Source organism: Alexandromys fortis, unplaced genomic scaffold, assembly GCF_014885135.2.
Source record: "Alexandromys fortis isolate MF-2015 unplaced genomic scaffold, M_Fortis_MF-2015_v1.1 scaffold_129, whole genome shotgun sequence".
Lineage (NCBI taxonomy): Eukaryota > Metazoa > Chordata > Mammalia > Rodentia > Cricetidae > Alexandromys > Alexandromys fortis.
Window position 1 is genome coordinate 4,397,283 of NW_026068022.1, and position 24,758 is coordinate 4,422,040.

At 37.4% G+C, this 24,758-nt stretch overlaps 1 protein-coding gene across 1 annotated transcript; it reads right to left on the reverse strand.

Moving 5' to 3' along the window:
• Nucleotides 1-10,182: 10,182 nt before the first annotated feature.
• Nucleotides 10,183-11,131, reverse strand: LOC126514406 (olfactory receptor 490). Its single transcript, XM_050163309.1, has one exon. It carries the CDS (start codon nucleotides 11,125-11,127, stop codon nucleotides 10,183-10,185), a length of 945 nt encoding a protein of 314 aa, XP_050019266.1. The 5' UTR covers nucleotides 11,128-11,131.
• Between the last annotated feature and the right edge of the window lie 13,627 nt (nucleotides 11,132-24,758).

A 24,758-nucleotide genomic window follows, 5' to 3' on the forward strand; every position in this document is an offset into this window, starting at 1 on the left:
AAAATATCATTGTTACCTAGAAAATAGTGAGTAAAAAGATGTATGGATTTTTCCAGGTAAGAATTAACATTTCATAAGTCATACCCCAAACAAGTGACATTGGTTTCAGCCTTTCTGCTATAATGGTGGATAGAAGGCTCAGTGATCTGCCACCCAAAGACTCAACTCAACTGTCTTTTAAATCTTGCATTCACTAAGTCCTACACTGTACTCCTGTTATCAACTCGATAAGAATCTATTAATAATCTTAATTTCATTAAGTCATGCAATGACCTTGATATCACACTGATAATTGTTTTTGACCACTGAGCATTGTTAAATTTTTATTCAAAGTGTCTTCACTCATACAGACACATGAGAGGTAGAGATAGGATCATCACTGGAAGCTCTCTGGTCTGCTAGAGTATGGAGCAGTGAATCACAGAAGAGATGCTGCATCAATCACAGTAGAAGATCAGGACACATAGCTACATTGTCTTTTGACCTTTGTATGCATACTATGGCAAGCAGGCAATTTGGACTCCTAAGAATACACACAAATATTATGCATACACACTTCATACAAGAAGAATATATGTATATATTAGTCAATGCTTCCTTTACTAAACTGTATATTTAATACTTTATGTAATATATATATATATATATATATATATATATATATAATGGTCTCATGTAAACCAGATTGACTTTGAACTTGCTAGGAAGCTAAGGGAGATCTTGAACTTCTGATCCTCCTGTCTCCATCTCTTAAGTTCTTAATTTAGAAGCATTACACATGGTATTAGGGATCTAGCACAAAAGTGTACGCAAGTCAGACAAGGATTATAAAAGTTGGACTACTTCACAGGTAGTTTATTTTAATGATTTGAATACACACATACATACAGACACACACAATCTTCTATTTTAAAGATGAGAGTGAGCAGAGGTTGAGTTTACACTAATTTTATAAATGTACTCGTGAGTTACATCAGAATTAATTTAGGATTATGATTAATTACAGATCAGATGCTATAATTTATAGTCTGGAAAACTGTCACCAATGAGGAGGCTTCACAACTAGATATGGGAAAATAATTGATTGATTGATTGATTGATTCATTCATTCATTCCTTTTAAAAATATGTGTTGAATATTTCTTGTATTCTAGAAACCAAGTAATACTGAAGATACATTAAGGAAAATGGACCTCTTATGAAATTCAGACTTCAAAGGATAAGCAACTAGAGAATGAATATTGAACATGGCAAGTAGTGTGGAAAATATTCAAGAGATGTTTTAAAGAAACATCCTCGAGATGTCCTGTGCTCCAGAATGATCTTTCTTACTTCCATTGTTGAGAAGCTATCCCATTTCTGCATGGTAAAATGGATCAATCACCCCACCTAACACTGTGATTCCTCTCTCAGCCTGTTGGTTTAAGGACACTAAAAGCTCAAAGTGATACAGGAGTAATCTGAGATTCCAGTTTAATGGAATATTTGCTGTGGCTCCTGGCAGGAGTATTTCACCTGCTCTTGGAAGCAAAATTTCTAGGCCAACAGAATATAAGGTCACATGAATAGGAAGAAAAACTTTCCTAATGGGTCAGTATAGGTGACAGTGAGTAGAACTGTGAAACTATTTCTTTTTTTACACCTTGATTCCTAGACTTGTAGATCTCGTCTATGGAAGAAACCATACCATATATTTGATGCTGATTCAAAGAGTGTTTTGCCTTCTGAAGAACCCTGTCCTGACCCTCCAGGAAGCTGCCATATACCTGTCTTCAAAAGATTATTTTATCTTTCTATCAGGTCAGCTGCTTCAGGATAGTGGGGAACATGGTAAGACAGTGGATTTAAAGATCACAGACCTTGTATACTTTTTATCATACTACAAAAGCATTTGTTCAACTATGTTCATAGCAGCATTCTTTGTAATAGCCAGATCCTGGAAACAACCTAGATGCCCTTCAATGGACCAGGCAGTGTTTAAAAAAATACAGTTTCCATGTAATTATTTTGGGGCATAAGCTAGCCATGCGGGCAGCTGGGTGCTGGGAATGCAGCCTGCTGCTCCATTTTACAACAGTAGAAAACAATTATGGTGGATAAGGCATTATGTAAGCCTGTGAATGGTGGATTTGGCAGGAAGCATTAAGTTGCAGGAATGGTAAATCCATAACCCAAATAAAGATCTATGTCACCAAAGAGGAAGTGGTCCAAGGTAGGCTGTCACCAGGTCACTGGCTGGTCACCATGGGGAATGGAGATGGGGGGCACTCACTGTTATTTTCTGCTGCTGGCATATTAGACACTCAACAGCAAGTGTAACATTAGCCTTGTTGAATGGAATGTTGTCAAGCCCATGCATAACATCCATCTCTGCCATTATGTTAATTCTGTGTGTGGGCCCAGGAATGCTGGGGAAAGAGGCTGACTGTTCACAGAATGTGTCGTCCTATCTACTTGATTCTGAATCCTCCTCTGGTAAAGTCACCTTTTAATGAGCTTACACGGGACATAAATATCTTTACATTGTTGCTCATTTAGAGAGAACTACTCACATACTTCTCCACAGATGTCCTTTTTACCAATTTTCTAATCATTCTCTTTCAAGTCTATAACCATCCAGTCAATTCATTGCCTACAACCCATAAATTAGTCAACAATTGCACATCTATTCATTTCTCTTTTAAAATAAAATGTTCTTCCTAAGGTTCTGCCCACTGTAGAAATTTCCCTGTATTGGTGTCTTTCGTGGTTGTCACAGAAAGGGGTTGTAATGTTGCAGTTAGTTGTTTACCTCTGGGTGGTGTAATAATATGAGCGGCGGGGCTGCGTCCCCAGCACCCCAGCTCCTGGCCACTTGGCTAGCTTATGCCCCAAAATAACAACACACAAATTGTATTCTTTTAAACACTGCTTGGCCCATTAGCTTTAGCCCTTACAGGCTAATTCTCATATCCTGATCAACCCATCTCTAATAATCTGTGTAGCATCAGTCTTACCGGGAAAGATTCTAGCCTACGTCCATCCTGGGTCTGAGCTTCATGCGTCTGCCTCAGAGAGCAGAGCTATTGCATCTGCCCAGGAGAAGGGAGCATGGTGTCTCTGAGCTCACTTCCTCTTCCTCCCAGCATTCTTTTCTGTTTACTCCTCCCACCTATGTTTTAACCTATGAGGACCAGCCAAGCAGTTTCTTTATTTTTTTAACCAATGACCTTCCTCCATGAGGGTGGTACATGCATAATATACAGAACCATCAGTAAATAAGTCCCTAGTCTTCTTATTGACCTATCATATTCATCGAGAATATCCCATGAGGCTTTATGTGCATACCTGGCAGCAGATTGCACAACAACAAGAATAGAAACCATAGGGAGTTATGCAAATTTTTCACATAGCTTGCTTGCTTGTGCCTTCAGGGAATGCTTGGACCCAATTTTATACATATGCTACACACACACACACACACACGTGTGTGTGTGTGTAGCATATGTATATGTATGTTCCACATTGCTACTGTGTATACTGCATATATCCTACCTTATAACTTGGTGGGTTCGATTACATCCAGCACAGATTGGGAATCTCATGTTACCTGGTAAACTAATTGCCGCATTGTCAGCTGGTTTACACTAAGACCCAATATCAGGCCAGTAGCTGTGTTTCAACGAAAGAATAATTGTCTACAGATAATGACAAAGTCTTACTCCCAGGTCCCAAAGGTCTCTTCTGTGATTCTGTGATTCACATACATGGGCCTGCCAAATGTTCCAAACAGCATCTCTATCTGCCACTGATACATCAAGTACCATCTAGTCTGCTGAATCCTATGGTTAAAGAGGTAGAGTAGCCTTCACAGACATCTGAACCTGTTGAAAAGTTGTCTTCTGTTTCAGACCCCACACAAAGCTGCTCTCTGAGTCACTTGGTATATGCAGTAAAACATCCAAGTGAGAAATGTCCTCTCTCCAGAATCGAAATAGGCCCACTAAACACACCGATTCTTTTTTTTTGGCTGTGGGAGGTGCCAGGTGCAATAACTTATCCTTTACCTCAGAAGGATTATCTATGCATGCACCATACCACTAGACTCCTAAAAACTTCACTAAGGTAGAAGGCCCCTGAATTTTGGTTAGGTTTACTCCCCATTCTCTGATGATCATAAAGCATTACCAGTGAGTTTAAAGGGGTTGCTACCTCCCACTCTCTTGGTCCAATCAACATAATGTTGTCAATATAGTGCATCAATGTGATATTTTGCAGAAGAGACAGATCATCAATATCCCTTCTAAATTATAATGCAGAACTAGAGAGTTAATATATCCTTGAGATAAAATTGAAAGAGTATTAGCCATCTGAAGCAAATTGCTTTTGGTGGTCCTTATAGAGGTACAAAGAAAAAGGAATTTGCTAGCTCGCTAGCTGTATACCATGTACCAAGAGATGTGCTAATCTTCTCAAGTAGGACAACAGTTTGGTACTATGGCTGCAATTGGAGTCACTACCTGATTGGGTTTCAATATTCAGCTTTCATTCCCAACTATGCATCTGTCTTTTGCACTGGCTGGATAAAAGAGTTGGGAGATGTACTGGGAACCACAACTCCTACATCTTTCAATTCCTTGATACTGGCAGGCACTAATTTCTGCTATTTCTCCATGCATGTGATACTGGTTTTTATTCACTATTTTCATTGGCAGAAGTAACTTTAAATTTGGCCTTCCAACCATAATATCCCTCACTCTACATGTCAGGGAATGAATTTGAGAATTTGGCTAACTTCTAGGTATATTTTTATTTTTACAAATTATACATTCTGAGACTGGGAAAATGACCACAGGATGAGTTCAGGGACCCACCAACCTACCTTGAATAAGTATTCGAACAAAATTCTTTTAACGACCTGACCTCCAAAAACCCCTACTTTACTTGGAGGGCCACAATGTTTTTCTGGTTCAAAGTTCTCAGCTTTAATAAGGTTCTCTAGCACATCCCTATCCCACGTTACAGGATCCCATTATTTGCCAATTAATTCCCTTATTTTAACAGCTGACACTCTCCGAGACTGTGCTTTAAGTTCAACTGTAATTCAGCCAGTCTTATAATAAGTCTTATAATTAGTTTCATTTTACAAAACTGTGGTGTATGGCTGATGGAGAGAAGACTCTCTTCAAGGGCTTAGAAACCTTTAGAAGGTTTATGCACATCTGCAATCTGCAGCCAGTCAATTTTATTACTGAGCTTACTGCTGTCCTTCACTGTATTCTGAGATGCCAAAAGTCAGGTAAGTTTTAATTATGGAACATATTTTTTTGGCCTTTTCAACTTATCCAGAGATACTAGGAACAACAAACCATCATCATCATATTCCTTATTGTTACATGAACTCTCAAAAGTTTCCTACACACAGTCATCATTCTGATGCCACATACAATTGGTGAATCGGGAAAATCAAATGTGTTTCTTTCCTTAAGACTGTAAAATAGTTCGTAACGTGGACTTTTAGAACTCTCTGAACTCCCAGGAGAGGCTTTGATAACAGTAGGTGTTGTCAGGTTGGAAAAGCCTATTTCTAGGTACTTAAATAATTCATTCCTGATGTGTGAGGTCCTTCTGTATTTGTGTTGCTTTCATTGGTTGAATAAAGAAACTGCCTTGGCCTTTTGATAGGGCAGAAACTGAGGTAGGCGGGAAAGACAGTGTCCTTTGCCTTACAAAATCTTTTCAGCTTCTTGAGGTCCCATATATTAATTGTTGATCTTAGTGCTTGCCCTAATGGTCTTCTTTTCAGAAAGTCTCTTGTGTCAACTAGTTTATTGCTACTATCTGTTTTCCTCTTCTATCAAGTTCAATATATCTGGTTTTGTGTTGAGATTTTTGATTAACTTGGAATTTTATTTTATACAGGGTGATAGCTATGGATCTGTTTGCGTTCTTCTACATGCAGACATTTACCCTGACCAGCACCATTTCCTGATAATTCTGTCTTCTTTTCCAGTGTGTATTTCTGAATCTTTATTTTTTTAAATTCATGTGTCTATGGGTATATGAATTTATATATGGGTTTTCAAATAGATTCCATTGACCAATGTATATTTCTATGCCATTATGCTGTTCTTTTTACTTATATAGCTTTGTAGTCCAACTTGAACTAGAAAATAGTGATAGCTTCAGCAGTTCTTCTATTTAGAAATTGTTTTAGTTTTCCCAGTTGTTTTTTTTTTTTAATTTTTGTGGTTTCATATGAAACTGAGATTTGTCTTTTCAAGATCTGTGAAAGATTGTGTTATAAACTTATGGAAATTACATTGAATTTAAAGATTGTTTTTGGTAAGATGGCAAATTTTACTATGTTAAACTTTTAATCTATGAGCATGTGCGATGTTTTCATCTTCTGATATCTTCTATTTTTTCCTCCAAAAACTTGATGATTTATAAAACAAATCTTTAACTTCTTTGCTTAGAGCTATGCCAAGATATTGTATACTATTTGACACAATTTTGAAAAGTGTGGTTTTCCTAATTTTTATTCATACAATTTCACATTTGTATACAAGAATGACTACTGATCATGTTGGGTCATCTTTTTGTTGTGTTTTTAATCCAATTTTCAAGTATTTTATTGAGGATTTTTACAACTATGTTCATAATGGAAGTTTTGATGGGTATAGCAGTCTGGGCTGGTATCTGTAGTGTCTTAGAATCTACAGCACATCTGTCCAGATTTTTTGACTTTTAGAGTCTCTGTTGAGAAGTCGGGTGTAATGCTAATTGATCTACCTTCCTATGTTATTTGGTCTTCTTCACTCACAGCTTTTAATATTCTTTCTTTTTTCTCTATGCTTAGTGTTTTGATGCTGTGCAGCATCTTTTCTGGTCAAGTCTATTTGTTTTTTTCTATGATACCTGTAACTTTATAAGCCTTTGCTACTTTTAGTTAGGAAAGTTTTTGTCTATCATTTTATTTAAAATATTTTCTAGGCCTGTGAACTGGTTTTTTTCTACTTTGATTCCTATTTTTCTTAGATTTGTTGTTTTCACAGTGTTTCAAATTTCCTGATTGTTTAGTATTTGGAATTTTTAGATTTAACATTTTATTTGACCAAGCATAGGGCCTACATGGGTTTGTACCAGATCCTCTGTGTATCTGTTATGGCTATTAGCTTGGTGTTTTTGTGGGACTGCTAACAATGGGAGCAGTGTCTCCTTAACTCTTTTGCCTATTCTTGAACTCATTTCCCCCAGTGTATTGACCTTTTCAGCACTGATATGAGGGTTTTCATTTTGTCTTATTGTATTTTGTTCTGTCCTGTTTGGCTGTCATCTCCTGGAGGCATGCTCTTTTCTGAAAAAGATACAAGGGAATGGATCAGGGTAAAAGGAAAGGTGTTGAGGGAGCTAAGGAGAGTTGTGGGAAGGGAAATATGGTTGGGATTTATTATATAAGAGAAGAATCTATTTTCTAAAAAAATCAAAGAAATAAAGAATAATTGTGCTCTGAAATTCACATACACAGAAGAGTACAAAGAGGTAGAAAAGGAGGTAGAAAGAAGTGTCAGAAAAGACACACACACAGAGAGGAGAGAGACAGACAGAGACAGAGAGAGGGGGAAGGAGGGAAGGAGAGAGAGGAGGAAGAGAGAGAGAGAGAGAGAGAGAGAGAGAGAGAGAGAGAGAGAGAGAATATTAAAGACTAAAGTCAGAATAGAGTCTAGAGTCCTTCCTCTCCTGAAGTCATCAGACATAAAGGCCTTGAGCTGTTTGGACTATGACCAATCAGATTATGAATAATTATTTATTTTAATCAATGACCATTAATGCTAATCAAATCTTACAATAACATCACAGGCTCATGTATAACAATAATGTGGTCACGACATTTTAATCAGGTTCATGCATAATATTAATCCTTCCAACAGTGTGATTTATTGTAAAGTAAATGGGTCAACTTGAATATTAGTATCAGAGAAGATGTAGATAAATGGTAGATTCATGCTAATCAGAATTTGAAAAGCTTTTGTTCTACTGTAAGAGCACAGACAGAAGACAGAGATAAAAGATATAAAATTCTTTCATATTTTTGAATCATTTCACTGATTAGATGATGTGGTTTATTACTGGAAAGGAATGAGTTTGGAATAAAAGAGAATGCAGACAAATATAAATACAAGCTAATTATTAGTATGTAGAGATCAAATAACATTCTGTGTGAAGGTGTAGAAAACTTGTTCCCTACAAGATCCAGGTTCAATATTCACCATTAAAAAATGTTTATATATGCATCAAGGACCCCATGGGAATCTCAATGTGAAACACATACAAAACAAGTAGCTAATATTAGAGTCAGAGGACAGGAAACTAACCCAACTCTTATGGATATACAAATGCCCTTCCAATAGATAATCTTGCCAATAAAAGCTCTCCAAAATTTCTTTTTTCATTTCATAAAAATTTGTATATTTCTATTTCCTTTAGATTCATTGAATTAGTCTACTATAACCAGTATACATGCACAATACTGAATCCCTGCATTTTACTGGAAACAGAGACTTACTGAAAAGAAATGTCAGGAAACCAAGTATCCTTGTGGAGAAAATCTCTCAAAAACTGTCCTTTTATTCATCGTCAAAGAAAGAGCCTTAAGGAGGACAGTTAATAAGGGTATAGCTGTGATCCGACCTTTTCATTATACTGCAGTATCTCTTTACATGTCCTGTAAAATAGTCAGGGCCTCCTGAATGGTAAAATTTATTTTCTGTGGATTTCATAGATGTCTTCCTGAAATGAACAGTGTACAAATTGATAGTCACAGATGACTCAGGGTGTCTCCCATATGGAAAGAATACTGCATTTCATATAGTGGTGCTGTGTGTGTGAGAGGGTCTTGAGATCACAGAGAATGTGGACAAGTTTAAGGTTTTGAAATAATAGATGATTAATTCATAAAAACCATGTGTTTGTATATTAAGAAATATTCATAAGAGATAAGAAGAACATAATAATAAATGTAGATCTTGGACAAAACTGCCAAACACACTCTAAAAAAATACAACATCTTCAACAAATAATGCATGAAAAATGGGATGTTCACATGCATAAGAATGAAATTAGATGCATATCTATGACCAGTGTGAAATCACCTCCAAATGAACCAAAAACCTCAGTATGAACCATAAAATTCTGAAACTACTAAAAGTAAACATGGACAGTCCTCTACAAGACATCTGTACAGGAAAAGACTTTTGAGATAGAACTCCATTTGACATGAATTAATGACAACAATTGACAAATAGCACTCTATAAAACTGATCAGAAAATGCTGATCACATAAGATAATTTGCTTCATTCAACATGTGGTATATGTTAATTACCTGTACAAACAATCCAAGAATTATTTGTACTAATATTGGAACAAAAGTCTGAGAACAACATTGTAATCAAGTTGACACATTGCTAGCCATCTTATTGGCAGTATCTTTTGTGAAAGAGGTCAGCCTAAAGTAGAGATACTGGCAATGAGCAGTAGTATATCAAAGTTGGTCTCAAATCAAAAAGCTTTTTGACAAAGTAGAACCACAAAGGGAAGAAAAAAGATACTCTTATGCTCCTGCAGAAATGAACTGTTTCAATGATGGGGTTTCTAAGTGTAAGGAACTAAGTTGATAAATGATAAATAAATATGGTAGTATTAGCTTATAAGAATTCTCAGGGGTCCTGAGGCTTATAGACAGAACATATTGGTTCTACCAAGCTCTGGATTCCATGCTCATTATTAAAAACAAAATAATTCGCCAGGCAGTGGTGGTTCACGCCTTTAATCCCAGCACTCGGGAGGCAGAGGCAGGCAGATCTCTGTGAGTTCGAGGCCAGCCTGGTCTACAAGAGCTAGTTCCAGGACAGGAACCAAAAAGCTACAAAGAAACCCTGTCTAGAAAATCAAAAAATAACAATTCTATATACAAAAAATTTTTAGTTCTACATGAAATGTATTACATACAATTTATTATGAACATATGATTTAATTTGTGATTATGAATACTCACACTGTACATTTACTACCAAATATGAGTCTGGTAAATTTATATCATAGCATTTATTTCACCAATCAATACCCATTTTCCACTTAACACAATATCTATGGTGTGTCATTACTATAAGCTTATGACAGCATAATGGATTAAAGACATATCTAAGAAAGTATTTTCTTACTAAGCTGTCTCTTCAGAGCACCCTTAATCTCATTATTCTTAAGGCTATAGATGAGGGGATTCAACATGGGAACCACAACCATGTAGAATACAGACACTACTTTGTTCTGGTTCATTGAGTAGTTTGATTTAGGCATCACATAGATGAATGTAACAGTTCCATAGTAGAGAGTGACTGCAGTGAGGTGGGAGGTGCAGGTGGAGAAGGCCTTGTGGCGGCCCTCAGTGGAGCGCATCTTCAGGATGGTGATGAGGATGTAGATGTAGGAGATGGCTATGACAAACACTGTCACCATAGTAACTGAGCCAGCTGAAAATGAGATAACAACTACATAGACACTGACATCAGAACAGGAGAGTTCCACCAATGGAGCAAAATCACAGAAAAAGTCATTGACCCTATTTTGTTCACAAAATAGAAGAGAAAAGAAGGAAAAAATAAAGGAGGAAGAGTTAAGAAACCCCCCTATATACGATCCCAAAACTAACTGGATGCAGACTTTTGAGGACATTTTAGTTGAATAAAGCAGTGGGTTGCAGATTGCCATAAATCGATCATAAGCCATGGCAGCCAGAAGGAAGCATTCAGATGCACCGAAAAAAGCAGCTGAGCTGAGCTGGATGCCACATCCAACGTAGGGGATAGTATTTTGCTTTACCAGGAAGTTGACAAGCATATTAGGTGTGACAGAAGATGAGAGGCCTATGTCAACAGTAGCCAGGTGACTGAGAAAAAAGTACATGGGATGATGGAGCTGGGAGGAAACTATGATGAGAAGGATGGTGCTGAGGTTCCCAGACACGGTCACCAGGTAGATGCACAGGATGATGATGAAGAGGACGACTCTAAGGACTGGGTCATCTGTCAGGCCCAATAAAATGAACTCTGTCACCGCAGTATGGTTCCCATCCTCCGGGAAAGCCATGGGACAGGATAGCTGCTGCCAGAACAAGGCTGTGATGGAGACAGGACAGGAAGGGATTTATAAATATGTGAGTGCATTTTCATTAACACACAGATAAACGTTGTTACAAAAAATATATTGGTGGGAAGAATTTCGCCCATGAACCTATGAACATTTCTAAGCCTGGCAGACTCTGGAAGACAAACATAACTCTGCTCCAGGTCTGCTGCCCTGGGCATGAAAAATTTTACCCACAAACATCTGGGTGTTTCTAAGCCCGGCAGACTCTGGGTGATAAGCACAGTTTTCCCTTCCTTGTATTCTATGGATGTCAAGGGCAAGGGAAACATGCGCTCCCCTACCACTGCCCCCTGGGAAAGGTGGGAGAGCTGATGTCAGGGGTATGCAAATGGAAAAGCTGGCTTTGCACCTCACCTGACAAAAGCAGTGGTGTGATAACAGGAGAAACAGCCTCTCTCCTTGATGTTTGCTACATTAAGTGAGCTAGCCTGGGAAGTACTGGGAGCTCACCTGGATGGTGGTGATGGTAGCAGGCTAAACAATCCAGCTACCACTCAGGCCCAGAACCAGGACTACAAGGTACCCCACCCCAAAACCCATCTCATCTATGAACCTCCCAAGCATGTAAAGGGGCCAAATCTGCAAATCCAAACCTACAGAATCTCCATGAAACAAGGCAATAATAATATATCCAAGAGAAGTTCTAGTGAGAGGCCAGTCACAGGGGTGTCGTAGAAACCAAAGTCCTCAAGCCAGAACAATGACTCATTGTAATGAAAAGATGTATAAACTAAATGGGATAATGTGTGATTCATTGCCACACTACAGCTTCCATGCCAATATTTTTTTATTTGTTTTTTTGTTTGTTTGTTTTGCTTTGTTTGGGTTTTGGGATTTTAGTTTAAAGTTTGTTTTTGGAAGGAGGTTACAAGAGCAGAGGGTGGAAGTGAGGGAACAAGGAGATGTGTGGGATTGGGATGCATGATCTGAAATTCGCGAAGAATCAATAAAAAGTTAAAAAATATATCATTCAAAATATATAATTTGAGATTACATTGGAATCTCAGTGTTTATATATTCATATGTATAGAATCATAAATTTCTAAATGAAATTCTAGAAATGTCATTTAATGTATTTTTCATTTACATTGAATGTATATAATAAAATATACATGTGGATTTTAAAACTAAGGATGTTAGTATGAGGGAGGATTATGAAAATAGCAAATCAGTTATTATATACACAAGAAAAATTAAATTATACAAATGTACAATTTGTCATGAAGTTTTAAATAATTTATCAGGTTCAAATATCCTTTCCACTCTCCTCTGCTGCCCAAGACTGGCCTTATCCTATAGCCACACTGATGAATATCTTGCATATCACTATAGAATCTTCATCCAGCAATGGATGGAGATAGAGACAGAGACCCACACTGAAGCACTGGACTGAGCTCCCAAGGTCCAATTAAGGAGCAGAAGGACGGAGAACATGAGCAAGGATTTCAGGACTGCGAGGGGTGCGTCCACCCACTGAGACAGTGGGACTGATCTAATGGGAGCTCACCAAGGCCAGGTGGACTGGAACTGATGGAGCATGTGATCAAACCGGACTCTCTGAGTGTGGCTGACAATGAGGGCTAACTGAGAAGCCAAGGACAATGACACTGGGTTTTGATTCTACTGCATGGACTGGCTTTGTGGGAGCCTAGTCAGTTTGGATGCTCACCTTCCTAGACCTGGATAGAGGGGGGAGGACCTTGGACTTCCCACAGGGTAGGGAACTCTGACTTCTCTTAGGACTGGAGAGGGAGGGAGAGGGAGAAGGGGGGAGTGGGAGGGAAATGGGAGGAGGTGGAAATTTTTAATAAATAACCCAAATATCCTTTCCAAATTACTTGTATGATATAATACAGTATATCGTGTTCTATTTCCGTTGAATAATATTAGGATTCATTCACTCAGTTTTATAGTTGATATAATGTGTGAATTGATAATGTTATGCAAAAAAAAAGAAAATGTTATGCAGCTTACTGTTACATAAGAAGTACCATAACTAAGGCTTTGAAAACTAATTATTCACCGGAATTACACTTTAACAATTAGTTGATTCAGTTAAAATTTGTGTGATTACGCTTGACTGGTTTTTCAACTACAGCTTATAAGTATAGCACATACATTTGCAAAGAACAAAGCACTCTCTAATGGTAGAGCGAAGTCAGTACACTCACCTTTTGAAATAAGAATTCATCTTAAATTAGAAAGTCAAGATAATTATAACATGGTTTTATAGCCTCATAGCTATCTCCCAAAAACATTGTTTACCATTGAGAGTAAGTCTCTAAAGAATCTAAGAATTCAGATATGAATTACATCCCCAGAGACCATTACCATAGGTGAAAACAAGCCATTCGTTACACATGAACACAAGTTTCCAATATTCAATCTTATTTTTTATTTTTATATGGGAATTGATGCACATTCATTTTATAATAACCAATTGTATCTGGTAAATGTTGTTTCTAAGTTATTTTTATTTAATTTTACAGGATATTGAGATAAATATTTTTAAAAAATGACAACATTGTTGCTGGGGGAAGGCTGTTTGTTCGTTTCTGGCTGCTAGTTCCAAAATAATCACTCAGAAACTATATTATTTTTAATACTGTTTGGCCAATAGCTTAAATGCATTTCTGGCTTACTCTTATATCCTAAACTAACCCATCTCCATTAATCTGTGCATCACTATGAGGTTGTGGCCTACCAGCAAAGTTGCAACGAGCTGCAGCAGGCATCTATCCAATGCTGTGGCAACATGGCATCTCACTGACTCACTTCTAGAGAGAAAGAGAGAGAGAGAGAGAGAGAGAGAGAGAGAGAGAGAGAGAGAGAGAGAGAGAGAATACTTGAAAAGGTCTAGTGACACCATTGTCTTTCCGAGGGCAGGGCCACAGCTTTGACTTCCATCTGCTTCACTTTTGTCAGCTAGGCTGTAATAGCAAAAAGGCTGTAGGCATTGTGTTCCCAAGCACAGTACAAACAAGGCAGGAAGGCACGAAGTTAGTCGAATAAATGAACAAGCTAACTTGTAAGTTAGATCTCTAATACGTACAAGGCTGCTTCATGTCTTCCTCCTCAATCTGTTTTTAATGAACTATTTAACACATTATGCTGAAATAATTGTGTACTGACAGAAAATTTGAAAAACAACATAAGGAAGTCCCTTATACCTATTACCCAGTTACCTGCAATAGTGATATCACCAGCTCTTGCATGTATTTACTTGTTTGTGCCTTTGTACAATCAACACAGATCTATCTGTCCATCACCACAAAAAATCTCTCTGGTGATACCCTGTAGACTCACCCTCATCACTGTTTCTCTCAACCCAACACTTGGCAATTCCCCTTCTCTATACATTGTTGTTTTGTAAGAGGATTCATATAGTTTCCCATTGTTTGAGACTGGCTTTTCCCATTTGTTACAGTACTTTTATAGTCCTTCTAAGTTGTTTTGTCTTCTTATTGCTGGGTGCAGCTATACCATGGTGATAATCTCTACCCACTGAAAGACATCTCAATTGTTTGTAATATTTCCCTGTTATTTTATTTTCATTTTTATTACTTTATAAATAATACCAATCAAAATTCCCACTTCCTCCCCTCTTTCCACAAGACAGACAGACAGACAGATCGATCATTCAGCCTGGCTATGTTCTGTTAAGCCATTGGCTGAGAGCAGCTTCTTTATTCATTTGCCAATAAAAGCAATGCATATACAGAAGGACTTCACACACCATTTCCCCTTTTCTGTTTAAATAAAAAGGAAGCTTTCAACTTTAACATATTAAAATTACATATAACAAAACAGGTATCAAGCAAGAATTGTAGTTACAATATTTATATCTACTTTATCTTTTATCATAACTAAGGAAAACTATAACTATCTGTTCATCAAAGACCCCAGAAAAATATAATGTTACCTAAGTAAACAACAATGCATTGTAAGTAACTTCCAAAACTCTAGAATTGACAGAAACATCTCACTGCCTGGACAGTCACCCAAAGTTCTGTATCACTGGAGCATCTGTGTTCAGCCTACAGGGCCATAATATCCAGCAGACTTGTCCATGAAGCAGGAAATTTCAAAGACAGTTCTACCTATATAGGCAGTTTGTCAGTCACTTTCTTCTATGTCCTGGCAGAATGTCTGGCAGGCTTTCATGAAGCAGGAACCTCAAAGGATCATCTCACTTTTAATCAAGTTCAGCAGTCATTTCTGTGGGTTCTGTATGTCCACTTCTTACAGCATAACATTACTGGCAAGGGCAGTTTCTTGCCCAAATGGCTAATCAATGTCATAAGGATACTCTTAAATGCTCATATTCTTCTTTAAGTAAATTGATATTGTCAGGAGCATATGTGTCTCCCTGTCATGAAAAGTCCTAAGCTCTTAAACATTTTAAATGCCATATTCTGTAATCTTTGAAAGGTTTGAAGAATACCTATCCATCTGAAATATATCTCGGTACATCCAGAAAATCTAACTAACATGACTACAAGCTTGACTATTAGAGATAACTATCTATTGACCTCTATTTCTTAATCATACATTATATTTTTAAATGAACTGCACAAACACAATACCTTCATCAAGAGAAGAAATATACATATAACAAAACTGACCATAAATTTGTATCAATAAATCAAGTTCTGTATCAATGCAAATCTCTATAGCATAACCCCCTTTAAATGTAATCAACAGTTATAAACAACATTTGGGAATTTGGGATAGCTCACTCCAAACTACTTCCTACTGTTTATTGGGATAAGTAATTTTGGGGGGTGGTTGGGCCAACCTTTCAAGAGTCTTGGTCCATCAAACCACATTAGTCTGTAAAAATGCCACATGTTCTCATTTTCATGGACTCTTGATGGCATGATATCTTTAAAACATATGTGTTGGTTTAGCTTATCAGCCTGTACAATGAAATATCTCTCTGTACTCTTAGCTTCTTCACAGTCAAATAATTTAAAGAAAACCAATAATATACATATTCTAGACTTTCTGTGTATAATCCATCTATGTGGCTTATTTTTCTCTCTATTACTTTTTCTACAAGTTTAATATTTATTATCTTTACTTCTTTAATCTATGACTGTCTGTACTCTTTTATATTATATTTACTGTCCCCTTATTTCTTCTCTCTCCCAAGCCTATGTACACTTTTTAAACTCACTGTGTCTCATTTAGAGGTTGTTTATGTCTGAATTGTGTATCTAAAATCCTTTTCTGTTCAGGAACGCTTCTTAAAATACTAAACACTTCTTTAAAAGCTAAGTGTGGCATGACTAGGACTAAGGCTGCTTTGCTGTCTGCAAGCCTCACACACTGCCCCAGTTCCAACATATTGGAACTATGGCTCCAATATGGTCTATGTTCAACAGGTCTATGTTGAGCCATTAAGTGGTTTGTATTATGCTTCTCACAAACCCCATTTAAATGCTTGGCCTCCTGAACAAAGCAGTGTTTGTGCTGGCAGCATGGCCGAGGAAGCTGCTGTTTTGAAACCATGTGGTTTTCTTTTCTGCTACTGCTGAATCAGAAAGACCTCTCTAAAAGGAGCTGCAGCATTCCACAAGCAACATGCTGGCTACCAAGAAGCCATGGTTACCTCTTTTCTTCTGTGTCTAAAATTACTTTTGAGCTTTCTCAGGTTTTATATGGATATAGTCAACCACATTGAGCACCAATTTGTTATTGGAGGAAGGCTTTTCATTTGTTCCTGGCTGCTCAGCCCCGAAATAATCAGTTAGAAACTATATTATTTGTAATACTGTTTGGTCAAGTTTAAACGTATTTATAACTTAGTTTTATATCCTAAACTAACCCATTTCCATTAATCTGTGCGTCACCATGAGGCCATGGCCTACTGGCAAAGTTCGATGGGCTTCACGAGGCATCTACATAGCATCTCACTGACTGACTTCTCTCCAAANTTCAGCCTGGCTATGTTCTGTTAAGCCATTGGCTGGAGCATCTTCTTTATTCATTAACCAATAAAAGCAACACATATACAGAAGGACTTCCCATACCACAACATTTTCTTCTTTTGTTCAAAATCTTTTTATCTGTGTAGTGGTTTCTAGTGAGTAATATAATACACTTCCTTAAGTACCTTGAGGAATAGGGGTGTGAAGAGATGTAAAGGCTATTTTCAAATAACAACTTTATAAACACACATAAACACCACAGTTAAAGTGTGGTGGAAGATAATAGACAGTATTCTTCAGTCTGAAAAGTCAGTCTGACTTTAATTAATCCTAATTTTATGGAGTCATTCACTTTATCTTTAATGCCCTTGATGTAAGTAACTAACCACTGAGCAATGACCAACTTTCAAACCACCTTCACCCAAGCTCTGCTGTATACTGTCTGATTCACTAAGTACAGCAATTTTTAAAAGTCTAAACAATCCTTACAGGGATCATTAGAAAATATCTGACAGCATTTTAACATATCCTATTCCAGAGAGTCATAGGGTTCTTATCTGTGCTGCTCCTCAGCTAGTACTGCCACTGAAAACACAGTCTAAAACCAAAGGAAAGTGCACTTAAAAGAGAAATGTCTTTTGTAAGTGCTGGATGGCACTTTCTGGCTATGACACTATTTAATTTCATTTTTCATTCCCTGTTACTGTATACATTTCAGCTATCCCTTAACTTTTCAGGAAAAGTGATATTACTGTGTATGTTGATTAAATCCTAGTGGTTTTGTTTCTGTTGTACTCTGTCTTTTGCTTCTCTGTTTACTAACCTAGGATTGTTTTAAGCAGGTCAATAATTTTCTCTGTATTTGACAGGGATAATTAAGACTTGTCTATTCATTGACTTAATTGGTCCTAACATACCACTAGTTCTTGACCTTATTCCATCCAAGTTCCAGGACTAAACTTTCCTATCCTACTATTACAGCATCTGTACAAGGCTTGTTTGTCTTGCCTATTCTGAGACTCTATCAGGGTCTATTGATCAGATCTCTCTCAAGGAAACACTTAAATTTCTGATTCTATCCCTAACATACCCCATCTCATATTAAATTTCCTTAAAAAATGTAACTTTTTTCTGAATTTTCAAATTATCTCATTGAAAAAAAATAATATATTTCTTACTATTTGTGGGTTAAGGAGGGTTTCTCTTCTACTTTTATGTGAGTACCAGGGAATAAACTCAAATAATCAGACTTTTGTAATAAGGATTTTAACCTGCTGGTCCATTTCAAATACACACACACACACACAATTTTAGACTTGCTTCCCTAATTTGTCACAATTTTTGGAGATGCTTACAGAAATTTTATTATGTAATCTATAATTTACTAGTGAAGACACAATTAAGAAAAAATGGAAAGGGTGTAATAGAAGACATTAAGAAAATCACTGATGTATGCTTGATGGAGTTCACAAAGATATACAATAATGACAACTGACATTTGGAAGGCAATCCACCAGAGACTGACACTTCTGATGGAGGTTAAATTCACATAGGCTCAGCCCATGAAATGTACAGCCTTTTAAATAGTTGGCTGTCTCTAAATGCAAATTCTCCTGTGTGGTAACATACTTCCTTTCTAACTCAGCTTTGGAGCCCTTAGCAGTGTGTTTCTCATATATCAGGCACAATATTCCTGTATTCTGTTAGTAGGTTGACTTATTCCTGCGCTATATTTTCTGGCATATAAACAAGCTCTCATAGTCCAATCTTTGTCCCATTTTATGTCGAGAAACTTTAAAGTCTGTTCTCTATCTATAACTTGACATACAGGGCAAATTGGCCAGACAGAATGCCCTTGTGGAGCGATCACAGAAGGAACTTCCCCAGAGAAGAATTGCAGGTATCTGGCCTTGTTAGATATAAGTCCTTCAAAGATTTATGACAATTAGGTAGTGTTTCAAATGTGTGTCCTTCTTATATCATAGTCCTTCAAGAGATCAATATCAGCTATGTTTCCTACTGACACCTCCCTGCTCTGATTCAAAAATAGCAATTATCACTTTGTACCAGTTTTTAGACTAACTGTTTTTGTTTAAGTCCTGAGATTTAGGTGATAAAATAATACATAGAAACAGTCACTTATTCACAGAAGCTGACTGGCTGTGAGCATCTGGAGTACATTTCCCATTTGGATGCAGAATTTTTTTCATTCTCAACTGTGAGTGACAGTAGTTATAATCCTGGGCATGAGCACATATGTTTAAAAGACAATTTGACAATTATATCATCTGTACTTAACATAAAAATAGAAGTTGCTTTTCCTGTGGGGTCTATGCTCACAACAGCTGTGGTCTTTCAACTTGGCTTACAGTAACCAGATGCCAGAAAGCAGTTAATTACATACATGTTTCTCATGCCACTATTGAACCAGTTTGCACATATTGCCTAGCATATTGGTAATATAAGATGGTATATTACCATTAGCACATAGGGACCATAACAAACCAGTACTGTAAATGACAATTTTGCCCAGCACTCTTTATGGCATTTTCCGGCAGTATGAAATTCTACCAGAAAGGAGGTTATCATCCAGCTCAGTCGTCACAGCCTAATTTCTCTATGTTATTCTGCCAGGGAAGTGGTGTCTACTTCCATCCAGCTCTCACATGCAACTCAATGCAGTAGCAATATCCTTTAACATTTATAGTAGTTTGTGGGTTCTTCACTGGCCATAATTTTTAGGGAGATCACCCAATTTTTTTACTGAGATTTTCACTAACATTTTGTCTTTTGAGAGTGCCCTTTTCCATTCATATATGGTGTGTTTATATAAACTCTTTAACTCATCTTTACTTTTTTTTTAAATATAATTTTTTTATTGAAAAAAAAAAAGATTTCCGCCTCCNGAACTTTAAAACTGTCAGTATGTCAAGCAAAAAGGTTGTCAGTGATTCAAACACCTCTACATGTTTCTGGCAGAGGGAAATTAGGTAGGATACAGATGCACTGACATCATCACTGCCCTCTCTTTTCCTTAAATTCACTGCAGTTCTTTCATGTGAGAATTGGAGAATTTACACCCAATGTAGAGGGATGAAGGAAAGTTAAGGTGAAAAACATATACACATGAAATTAGCTGTCTAGTTGGGGAACAGGTTGAATAAAGGCTACAGAATTTAGACTATCATCTGGACTGCCTGCTAAGGAATTTTCAGCAAATGAGGCATAAGAGCCTTGGAATTTGGTCCAACTCTCATACATACTTCACTATACAGACCCTAGGAGTAAACTTGAGCATCTTTCAGGTAACCTATCTAGGTAAACATCTGGCTCAGGTCAGAGAGTAAGCAATTCCAGATTAACAATAGCAACAGCAACAACAACAGCAAAGGGGGCATATCAGCCATCACTCTTTGAAGAATTCAGACAGTTGTTATCGCCAGGATGGCCATGGAGAAGCACAGCGGCCCCAAGGCAGCCAGCCCTACCCCTATGAACCTCTTCAGACACACTGAGTAAAGGAAGTTAGACCTTTCCCAAGCCCTCTAATCAGGCTATTAAGACCTTTTCCTGGAGGAGAACTATCTAGGATACACATCAGATTACAGATCCAGATTTTAACCCACAAACCTATGAACACCTCATTTTCGATAAAGGAGCTAAAAGTATACAATGGAAGAAAGAAAGCATCTTCAACAAATGGTGCTGGCACAACTGGATGTCAACCTGTAGAAGAATGAAAATAGACCCATCTTTACTTTTTGTACAGATGAAATTGAATACCTGTTAAGAAACTCAATGCTTAACCTGCAGACATGTGGGCAGGGGGCACCACCAATGTCACCCACTGGACTCAGTTCCCACAAGACCCACTCTTTCACCTACCCCCAACTACCACAGAATTCTCATCGCAGCCTTTTCCCTTAACATCAGCAAACCTGACAGGCACAAGTGCCATCCACACCAGTTATAAGAACAGGTGATTGATTGGTCTCCCAGCTGAACTGTACCAATCTCTAGGCCCTAAACACCAGGGTGTATCCCATGCCCCTCCCCTCTCATTCCAGGCCCAGTAAGGCAGTAGGGTCTTATCCCCAGACCTGGTGGAACTCCAATGCTCTGGTGAAGGCTGTAGCAGTTGGCAAGCAGGTGAGAGACCTGCAGGCAGGCTGCACCACCACCACTGCCACCCACTGGATTCTGCTCCTACAAGACCCACTCTGTCGCCCACCACACCTTACTCCAACATCCTCCCTGTGGACAGCCCTCTTTGGCAACATTATCATATCCTAGAGGCACAAGCACCACCTAGACCAATTAGAAGTAGAGTAGCTCCTATAGGCACAAGCACCACACACACCAGTTAGAACAGAGAAGTAAATGCAGTGTTAGAATACATTCAACATCATAAAGGGCAATATGGTAACACCAGAACCCTGTGGTCTTACAACAGAAATACCCAACCATCCCAACTCAGATGAAGCAGAAGAAAATAACATTAAAAATAGTTTTATGAAGATGATAGCAGCTCTTAAAGATAAAATGAGATTTTCCCTTAAAGAAATCAAGGAAAAGGCAAAAATGGATGAAATCAATAAATCCCATAAAAAGTCAACAAATCCAAGAAAATACAATCAAACAGGTGAAGGGAAAAATTTAAGACTTGAAAATTGAAATAGAGGCAATAATGAAAACACAAACTAAGCGAATTTAGGAAATGAAAGATCTAGGTAAGCAAACAGAAACTATAGATTCAAGCATCTTCATCAGAATACAAAGAGATGGAAAAGAGTATATCCAACATTGCAGATGTGATAGACAAAATAAATCCATCTCTCAAAGAAAATGTTAAATCCAAAAATTCTTGACATAAAACATCCAGGAAATTTGGGACAACATGAAAAGAACGAACTTAAAAATAATAGGGATAGAAGGAGAAAAAATCCAGCTCAAAGGCACAGAATATATTGTCAACAAAATCATAGAAGAAAACTTTCCCAACCTAAAGAACATTCCTATGAAGTACAAGAAACTTATAGATGCCAAATAGACTGGACCAAAAAAAAAGCCACTAAGCATACAGAAGAAACGGCAAAAGGCCAATTAATATACATGTAGAGGCCGAAAAATGCAGGCCCATATTCCACATTGTCTGGCAGTCAAAGAATCTGAGCAACTTACAGGTACAATTTGCACCTTACACACAGGGGATGGTCGCCTGGTACTCTTGAAGTAAAGCACAGACACAGAGATCAATAATTAATAAATGGTACCTCCTAAAACTGAAGAGCTTCTTTACACCAAAGGACATTATAAATAATATAAAACAGCAACCCACAGAATGGGTAAAGATCTTCACCCACCCCAACATCTGACAGTGGGCTGATCATCAACATTTATAAAGAACTTTTAAAAAGTAGATATCAAAATACCAAATAATTGAATTTAAGAAAATTGATTGGGGTATAGATCTAATCAGAGAATTTTCAACAGAAGAATCTCTAATGGCTGAAATATAGTTACAGAATTATTTGCCTTTATGATCTTGACTCCTCCTTTCTCATATGATCCCTTTTCCCTCTCTTAAAATGAACTCCAGGAATACATCCCAGTGCTTGTGTATGGGTCACTGCATCTGTTTCCATTAATTACTGGATGTAGGTTCATAGTTGTCTTTCTGGGTCTGGGTTACCTCATCCAAGATGTTTTATTTTCTATTTCATCCATTTGACTATAAATTTCAAGTGTCATTTTTTACTACTGAGTAATACTCAATTGCGTAAAAGTACTATTATTTCATTATCCGTTCTTTGGTTGAGGAACATCTAGGTTGTTTCCAGGTTCTAACTATTAAAAATAATAATTCTATGAATGTAGTTGAGCAAATATCCTTGTGGTATTATTGTATATCATTTAGGTATATGCTCAAGAGTAGTATAGTTGGGTCTTGAGGTTTATTGATTCCCAATTTTCTGATAATCCACCATACTGATTTCCAAAGTGGTTATACAAGTTTTTACTCTCCGAGGACTCTGGAATGTTAGACAACTTGCATGGGACTGAACTAGGCCCTCTGAATGTGGGTGACAGTTATGTGGCTTGATCTGTTGTGGAGACCTTATTTCCCTTAGGAGTGAATGGGGTGGAAAGGGGGAAAGTTGGTGTATTGGAGAAGGGGATGGAGGAAAACTGAGTTTGATATGTAAAATAAAAGAGTTAGCCAAAAAAAAAGCTAGAACTAATGGACCAAGTAGTGTTTAAATGATACCATTTCTGTGTGATTATTTTAGGTCTGATCTGTCAAGCAGCCACAATGTCCAAGTGGCCTTCTTACAACAATGGCACTCCAACATGGGTAATTACATCTACATAAAAACCTGAGAAAGCTTAAAAAGGAATCTTAGACACAAAAGAAGAGAGTTAAACATGATTTAGTAGCAGCATTTTCTTGGATGGACTCTGTTTGCTAAAGGAAGCAAAGGAATGGCTCCTTTAAGAAATGTTTTCCTAATTCAGTGGTAGCAGAAAAAAAGCTGTGCTATTTTGAAACTGCAGTTTTCTGGGCCTTGCTGCAAACATGAACACTTACTCTTTCAAGAAATCTGGTTATGGAGCATTTAAATGGGGTTTATAAACAGCCTCCTACAACTTTCTTAATGGCAACATAGACTGGTTGTGTGCCTAAAAACAGGGCTGTGAGCATGGCACCCAGAGGCAGAAAACAGCTCTGCCATGCTGTACTGAGTGGGGCAAGCAGGCATTGCCATATTTCCCCTAAAAACGGCACTGCTTAAGTTCATAAGAAGGGCTTAGCATTTTAAGAATCAGTGCTGGTCAGAAAATAATTATAGACACACAATAAATAAAAATTCAGTTGGAAAAGACCTCTAAATGAGTCATATTGTTGGATAAATGTGCATACGTTTTGGAGAAAGAAGAAAAAAGTATATAGAGTTACAAAAAAAGTAAATTTTTTAAAACAAAATTATAAAACTAAGTATTTAAAAAGACAGAGTACAGACAGTCATAGATTAAAGGAGTAAAGAAAATAAATACTAAAAAGTAATAGAGTAAAAACAAGCCAAGATGAAATACACACAGAGAGTCTGGATTATGTATATTATTATGTTTTCTTTGAATTTTTTGACTACAGAGAGATATTTAATTCTGGGGACTGCTAAATTAAACCAACATATATAGTTTAAAGATATCTTGAATTCAAAATATGAGTCTAAAAAGAGGTTGCTTTGGAAAAGAGGTTCTTCTGTGGTTTCCACAGAGGATGAGAAACTGTAGTTTGCTTCCAGATTAATAGGGTTTGATGGACCAAGAGCCCCTGAAAGGTTGCCTTGAACACCACTCGAAAATTATTTCTCCCAGTAATCAGCAGATTATTTCCTTTTAATTTTAATAGAAAAGGGGAGGTGATGTGTGATTCCTCTCTGTATGATATAAATATCATTTGTTAATAACGGAACTGCTTTGGGCCTATAGCAGAGCTATAGGTGAACAGAGCTAGGCAGGAAAAACTAAGCTGAATGCTGGGAGAGAGAAGGCAGAGTCATGGAGAAGCCATGTAGCCACACCAGAGATGAATGCCAGACTTTAACCAGAAAGCCACAGCCATGTAGTAATAAA

Excerpts from the sequence above, each read along its gene's own strand:
- LOC126514406 (XM_050163309.1), bottom strand. The coding sequence starts at position 11,127 with ATGGCTTTCCCGGAGGATGGGAACCATACTGCGGTGACAGAGTTCATT.